Source organism: Bombus vosnesenskii, unplaced genomic scaffold (genome assembly GCF_011952255.1).
Source record: "Bombus vosnesenskii isolate JDL3184/JDL3185 unplaced genomic scaffold, Bvos_JDL3184-5_v1.1 scf7180000013621, whole genome shotgun sequence".
NCBI classification, from domain to species: domain Eukaryota; kingdom Metazoa; phylum Arthropoda; class Insecta; order Hymenoptera; family Apidae; genus Bombus; species Bombus vosnesenskii.
This window is the reverse complement of record NW_022883152.1, coordinates 28699-36396: the sequence shown is the minus strand read 5'-3', so window position 1 is coordinate 36396 and position 7698 is coordinate 28699. Positions and strand designations below refer to the sequence as shown.

General features: G+C 38.5%; 1 protein-coding gene across 1 annotated transcript; it reads right to left on the bottom strand.

Annotated features, from left to right (window-relative positions):
* Positions 1–1344: 1344 nt before the first annotated feature.
* On the bottom strand, positions 1345–6991 carry LOC117238827. Its single transcript, XM_033504038.1, has 2 exons — positions 6446–6991; positions 1345–3583 (listed from the first exon to the last, which is right to left on the bottom strand). The coding sequence occupies exons 1-2, from the start codon at positions 6460–6462 to the stop codon at positions 1771–1773; spliced, it is 1830 nt and encodes a 609-aa protein (XP_033359929.1). The 5' UTR covers positions 6463–6991; the 3' UTR covers positions 1345–1770.
* Positions 6992–7698: the final 707 nt, after the last annotated feature.

Genomic DNA, 7698 nt, shown 5'->3' with positions numbered 1-7698 from the left:
CACAGGACCGATAAAAACTAAGTCGAAATATGGAATTTACATTTTGTCACGTACGATTCCAAGAAACCCAAACTGCAACATCCCGATTCCCACGGAAGCGTATCCCCAGTGGACCACCACCCCGTGGGGGATGGCATTATAAATAAGCGTAGCAACATAGCGCAGCGCTCATTATTCTTTGTTCATTATTATTGCGATCTTCGTTATTACGGTTCATAATTATTTTGTTCACTCTTTGTGTTCATTGTTACTACGTTCGTTATTGCGCTCATCATTACGTTTAGAAATTTTATATGGTATTTTGTGTTTCGGGGTCTTTAGTTTTTCGGTCAAGAAAAGAGAGCCGCGACTAAGTAAAAAGAAAATTTTATCTTTGAAGTCCTCATTTCATCGCTTAGAAAAAAAAACGCATTGTAACTGCGGTATTAATTTGATTAGTAAATTGTTCAGCCTGTATCGAAATAGATAAATAAAGTAAAAGTTGATAATAAACTATATCCGAGTTCAAGTAATAAACCCAACAAAACACCGACGACCACCGGAGCAGCTGAGGTAATGGCACCAGACAGCACCTACTCCTCAAGGTAAGAAAATTAATTTTGAAAATTTCCTTCTTCTCTGGTAATTTCGTTGCCCTCGAGAATCGAATTAAAACTTCCTATCATCGATCTCGTTTTATTTCCGTGAACGGTTTTGAAGATAGAATCATTGTTTAAACTTTAAACAAAAGGGTTGTCCGCTGTGTCGGCTTGTGCGAACGGTGTTTTCAGCTACTGAAACACCCACTGATCTTCGCATTCCTCCTCCCATTGTTGGCAAATTATTGCCCGTCTTTGGGCAAGGCTTGCGAAATCACACAAGTCCCACACAGAAAGGACTATTAAATACATCGTCGGGGTCAATCGAAAATTAAGAGCAATACCGGCATTGCTATTAGTCGATATTCTTGCCATCATTGCATGCGATTGTAAGAGAGATATAGCAGAACAATTTCCCTTCGAAAATTTAACCAAAGCATCGTTCGCTGTGTTGGCTTGTGCAAACGGTGTTTTCGATTATCGAAAAAACCCATCGATCTTCGCATTCCTTCTCCCACTGTTGGCAAAATATTGCCCGTCTTTGGGCAAGGCTTGCGAAATCACACGTGTCCCACACAGAGAGGATCGTTAGAATCATCCTTGATTATTAAACTCAAAAGGCAAGAAAATCGTGGCAACAGAATCCATCGTAGCAAATCAATTGAGCTTCGGTACTAACGACAAACTACTATAGCGAAATTAAAGGAGAAGAAGTCAAACGTAAAAATAAATTTATATAAAACAACGAAAAATCTCACATTCCTACCCAATCCAGCAACGCTAAAATATATATATACAGCTAATAAAATATATATATGGGTAATAATCTAAACAATTCTACATTCAAATAAAAATCCGTTCAACGAGGATGTCACGTCGATTCGGGGTAATTTCACGTTCCGCACGCAAGGTGAGAGATTCGTACTTCAATTTTGATTGTTATTAGAGAATTTATTAAACACTGACAGAGTAACGATACAGAATGGTAAAACAGCACAGTTAAGAATGTCGAGTACTGACTTGAGAGGTATTTTTTTATATCAAGGACTTGGTTCCTGTGGAGGGGTTATCGCTGGATGCCGGTCACAAAGGGTTTCTATTACTGCTTAGTTACTATTTTGCTGGCTAAGGTATGTGAGATATAATTATCCTTTCGCTGCGTTCTCACGACCACCGTGACATTCCCCCCTCCTTAGCTTCGCTTTGCTCCGCTAAAGCGTAAGGCTCTGGTGGGGCTTCTAAGTTGAATGATCCCCTCATCTTCGTCTTCGGTGATATTTTGGAAGGTGACCGTCCTTGGTACTGTTGATGTTTGATCGATCCTGTTTACGCGAGCGGTAGGGCAGAGTATTTTGATACGTACATTTTTAGGAAGTGATCGGCGTAGACATTCGAAAAGTTTACATTTGTACATTACATATATTGTTTCTAGTCCTAGGGCTACGATTCCTAATATTTGTAGTGTGAATATGCCATATTCCTTCAATGAATTTATGCGTCGCTCAAATTGCAGGGTACTGATTTGTGTTTGTAATGTGTCGAGGTTGGCTTTATATTGGTTAAAATTGTGAGTTACTTTTGGAGCTGTTTCTAATATTTTCTCTAATATTGGAACATCTGTTTCTTCGAAGCTGTATATGCTATTCTTAAATTTGGTTTCGTAAGAGATATTTTTATGTGATCCTCCTATTTTCATAATATTATGATCGTATGTGATTATGCACCCGGTTTTACTGCTAATTAAGCTTGGTTGTCTAATTTCTAGGATTTTATGTGTCTTACATAACACGTCGATTTGTACATTTTTCGCAGGAATAATAATATAATGGTTTTCCGTCTGCAAAGGTACGAACGTCAATTCTTCCAGCTTGAAGACAGCAGTCGGGCAAGTTTTGACCGTCTGTCGATTAGTAATTAATTCTGATCTGCATTCAGGTGAATTGATTCTATTGTGACTCGGTTGAGTTCTTTTACAAATGTGGATGATTGCCGTTCGTTTACAATATTTGTTTAAGTAGTGACTATCGACAAAGGTGTATTGTTCTGAGTCGGTTAGTATCAAATCAGTTTCTATTACAGGCGCAATGAATACAGAGTTTTGTTTGGAAGGTATCGGGTAAATTTTAGTTATTTTCCATTCATTGTTTTCCAAAAGCGGCACAGTTATTGTATATATAAGTTTGTTATCTCTTATCCATACCTTTAGTTTGCTTAGATCTAGAATTAGTTGAAAGTTTTGAACTGAAGGTTCGATATGGTTAGTCATAAAGTTTTGTCTCGTTATTTGGTCAAGTGTTTTTAAGAATTGTTCAGGTTCTATAACTTGTGGGTTTATGATTCCTTGTTTCCCTAACATAACAGTGTTAAAAATTTCGTCGATGTTTATATGGAGTTCTGATATGGTAGATTCGGTTTGAATTAATAGGGAAACTAATATTTCGTTTTTTTCATTGTGGTTTTCAATCTTGTGTATATCGTTGGCTAAGTTTTCAAGTTGATTTGTTTTGGTATTGTCTAGCACGCGTTTGATGAGTGCGGTTTGGTTACTAAGAATTGTTTCTATTTTATTGTTGGAATCAAATAATGTATCGATGTTCTTGTTAATGAGTTCTAAATCGTTTTCGTCGATAGTTCCGAATAAAGTTTTGGATACTGAGCCTATGACATTGAGCAATCCGTGTTTGCTTTTATAACGCAATAATAATTTGAGTTGCCGAGTCAGGTTTTGAAGATTTCTGTACTTAAATTTTAGGCTACTTATTTCTAGTGTGTAAGCGCAAGGTGGTTTACATTGACGGTCTATTAAATCTATTACGCGTTGTAATCTATTAACTTGGTCAATTGGATCGTTAAGGCCTACTATAAGGGTGATATCTATTTGTTCGTTGTACAGATAGCAATTGTCAATGTGTTCCAGGAATATGTTGGCGTAATTCAATGGTTTTACTTCTAGATCGCTTCTAATGTACTCGAGTGTTATGATGATCCATATTATGGTCTTCTTCCTGAAAGATAGGGTTTTAGCCTGTTACCGTGGATTCTTTGCGTGTGACCGTTGGAATATTCGATAAGATAGGTGGGTGGATTGGATGAGAGGATTTCTGCAGGTCCTAGCCATTCGTGGTCTAGCTTGTTAGTCTTGTGGTCGTTATGTACCCATACTTTATCTTTTACTCGGAATATCGTCTGTGTTTTAATAATTTTCCGCATTTGATCCCTCTGGTATCGCGTTTTGTTAGATTCAGTAACTCGTCTTGCTTTAGCTATATAGGCGTTGTGTCGATTTTTCCAGAGGTTAAACAATTGTTCTCTGGTTAGGCTAGGAGTGGTTGATATTGAGGATGGCATGTTAGCTTGTCGTCCAAATGTTAATTCGAATGGGATATGTCCAGTCGTCTCGTGTACTGAAGTATTATATCCCATGCATATTAATTTTAAGTTTTCATCCCAGTCGTTCTGTCGGTCGGTCGTACAAGTTCGAATAAGGTCCTTTACTACGGCATGCGTTCGTTCAAGGGATCCGTTAGATTGTGGATGGAAAGAAGTGGTTTTTATGTGTCGGATTTTGAAAGCCCTTTCAAATGTGTCCATCAATTTACATACGAAATTTCGTCCCATGTCCGTCAGAATACTTTTTGGTGCGGAAAATATGTACACATAGTGATCCAAAAGTTCGTTAATGATTGAGTTGGCTGTTTGGTCTTTTAAGGGTATGAGGATGAGATATTTGGTTAATTGATCTTGGATAGACAGGATAAACTGATTGCCCCGTTTGGTTTTGGTGAGAGGTCCGAATATGTCCATTGCGATTTTGTCATTAGGATTAAGGGGTGTGTCAGTTATCATAGGTTGTTCCTTGGCCCTGATACGATTTAGCTTTTCTCGTTGGCAGGTTTCGCAGTTTTGTATGAATTCTGTAACGTCTTGTTCTAGGTTTGTCCAGTGATGGTCCTCTTGTATTCGTTTCACGGTGCGGTGTATACCTAAGTGTCCTACTAATTGGTTATGATTTTCGCGTAGTATCGTTTGTTTTTGTTCGTTATCGTAGTCTACTGGCGGATTTTGTCCAAATATTAATTTAATTTGAGGGAATCTAGTTGTTAGAAACCTCAGCATGAGTTGAATATTTACCTTTTCTAACGTGCTGAAGCTATTGTCGTTTATTCCTATTTGTAAGCGTCCGGTTCGGTGTTTAATAAAGTGTTTGGTTAATTGACGCAACCAATGCTGTTCGTTAAAGTCTCCCAGTTCGGTCTTTGTAATTTGTTTAAAGTGTGGTCTGTTAGGTTTTTGAGTTATCGGAGCTGGGGTGATATTGATTTTCCAGTCTATATACTCGTCATAATAGTCCGGGTTTTCTACATTGGGTTGGATTTCTTCATTAGTGATAGGATACAATCGGGATAGAGCATCTGCAGCTGTATTTTCTTTTCCTTTTTTGTATTCGATTTCATAATCGTACTCCTCGAGTCTCAAACGCCATCGCATGAGTCTCGATGAGGGGTCTTTAACATTCTTTAGCCATTTCAAGGCTTGATGATCACTTTGAATTTTAAATTTTCTACCAAGTAGGTATTGTCTTAGTCTTTTGATTGACCATACTATTGCTAATAACTCTTTCTCGGTTGTGGAATAATTCTTTTCAGGAGGGTTCAAAGTTCGGGATATATAACAGCATGGATGTCCGTCTTGGGAGAGTATTGCTCCTAACCCTTCGTTACTTGCGTCTGTTGTTAATGTGAATGTTTTGTCAAAGTCTGAATATTGTAGTACAGGGGCTTCGCAGAGTTTTTGTTTTAGTGTGTCAAATGCAAGTTGTTATCTATCGGTCCAATGGAATGGAGTGTCCTTCTTTGTGAAATCTGTCAATGGTTTTGCGATTTTAGAAAAATTACGTATAAATTTTCTATAGTATCCAACGAGTCCTAAGAATGATTTTATGTGGGTCGCGGTCTTTGGTGTTTTAAAGTCTTTCACGGCTTGAATCTTTTTGGGATTAGGTTTTACTCCTTCCTTTGTTACTACGTGTCCTAAGTATTCCAATTCTGGTTTCAAAAGTTCGCATTTGTCCGGTTGTATTTTTAATCCTAAATTTTGTAGTCTGTCTAGTATAATGGCTAGATTTCGGTTATGTTCTTGGATGGTGCTCCCGAATATTATAATGTCATCCAGGTATACGAAACAGTTATTTCCTATTAACCCCCGTAGCGCGGTATCCATCATACGTTGAAACGTCGCCGGTGCGTTTTTAAGGCCGAAGGGCATGCGATTATAGTGGAAGTGACCTTGTGGGGTTGAGAATGCAGTATATTTTTTGGAATTTTGCTCCATAGGTATCTGGTGAAATCCTGACGAGAGGTCTAGGGCCGAGAAAAATTTAGCTTTGCCTAAGTGCTCGAGTATTTCGTCCGAATTTGGTAAAGGATACGCGTCTTGGTCTGTTTGCTCGTTTAATTTTCTAAAATCTATAACGATTCTCCATTTTTGTTTGCCTGATGCATCTAATTTTTTTGGAACTACCCAAATTGGTGCGTTATATGGACTGTCCGATGGTTCTATGATTTGTTTGTCTAACATGTCGTTGATTTGAGTCTCAATTTCCTTTTTATGACATTCGGGCGGTCTATAAGATTTGATGTTTATAGGTTTGTCTGTCTTGAGTGTGATTGTATGTTCTGTCAGGTTGGTACATGGTAATGAGTCTGTTTCCATATTAAAAACGTCTAAGTAATTGATGAGGATTTTCTCAAGGGGTTATCGAAGTTCTGGATCAATATGTTTGGTACGTATTATTTGTGCGAATTTATTAATTTGGTTTAGTTTATCGGGTTTCTCTATTTCGTTTGTAATGTGACAAATTTGCTTACCAGTGTTGATGAAACATACTGTTGTGGGCTTTCCTTCGATGTATTGGGCTGAGATTAGAGTTTCGCCTGGTTTTATCTTGCTATCGGTTTCCTGGAATGGTAATATAATTTCGTCTAAGGTTAGTTTATTGTTAGTGACGCTGTATTGATACTTTGTAAGGAATGGGAGTCCGATTATTCCATCTTCGATTAGGGGAAAGTTGTTAGGGACTACGTAGAATTGATGATTTTTCTTGAGCATGGTTAAATTGCAAATTTTGTTAGTGGTATGTTTGTCACTTCCCATTAGGAAGGTTTTTGGGTTAGAAGTTTGGACGTTTAGTGAGGCTTTTTCTTTTATAAGGTTGATTCCTGCTCCGGTATCGATGAGGAATCTGGCTCTTCCTCCGTCTCTTCGTTGCAGTACGATTGATAGTAATCTTCCGGTGGTGGTGCAGTTAACTCGAGGTAAGCTTCCTCTGGGTTCTCCGTTGTTTGATTTACTCGAGGTGGAATCTTTCCTTGGCTGGCGAATGGAAAATTTCGAGAGTAGCATTTTTCGGCTGTATGTCTAATTCGTAAACACTTTGGACACTTCGGTTTCATGCGGTCGTCTAATGGTCGGCTAGGTAGCTGAGCAGAAGTTTGTGGCTGTGAATCGGTAGTAGTTCGCTTGGATACTAATGTAGTGTTGTGAGATTGATTCCTTGGGCGGTTGGCGACACGATTTGCTTCTCGTAACCATTGTTCTCTATCAGCTGCTAGTTGTTGGGCAAGGTGCAGGTTCTTTGGATCGCTAGATACCACCATCTGTCCTATCTCGTATCGTAAGTTGAGCAAATATGTTTTAAGTGCTTCGCGTTCTTCAATATCTATAGCTACGCGTCGTTCTGTTGGTGTGCGGTTTTCGTTTTGGACTGCATAATTTAATTCGTTTAGCTGTTGTTGGAATCTGGAGTTAAAAGATTGTACACTTTCTGTTGCCCCTTGTTTTAAATTCTTTAATTTGTCCCTACAGTTGCTAATAGTTGTTGGTGTTAATACGTGTTGTCTTAAGCATGAATATAAGTCTTCGAACGAGTTGATTTTTAGATATCGTATGTTTCGTTTCGCGTTGTCGGTAATCTTTTCGATCAGTATGAGATCTAATAATAGCTCTCTGTCACTTGCCTTGCACCTAGCTCTTGCTTTGCGGACCGATAAGATGAAATCTTCAACGCCTACGTCATCTCGACCTCGTAGTGTCTCGACAGTTCGTATGGCCTTATCTGCCT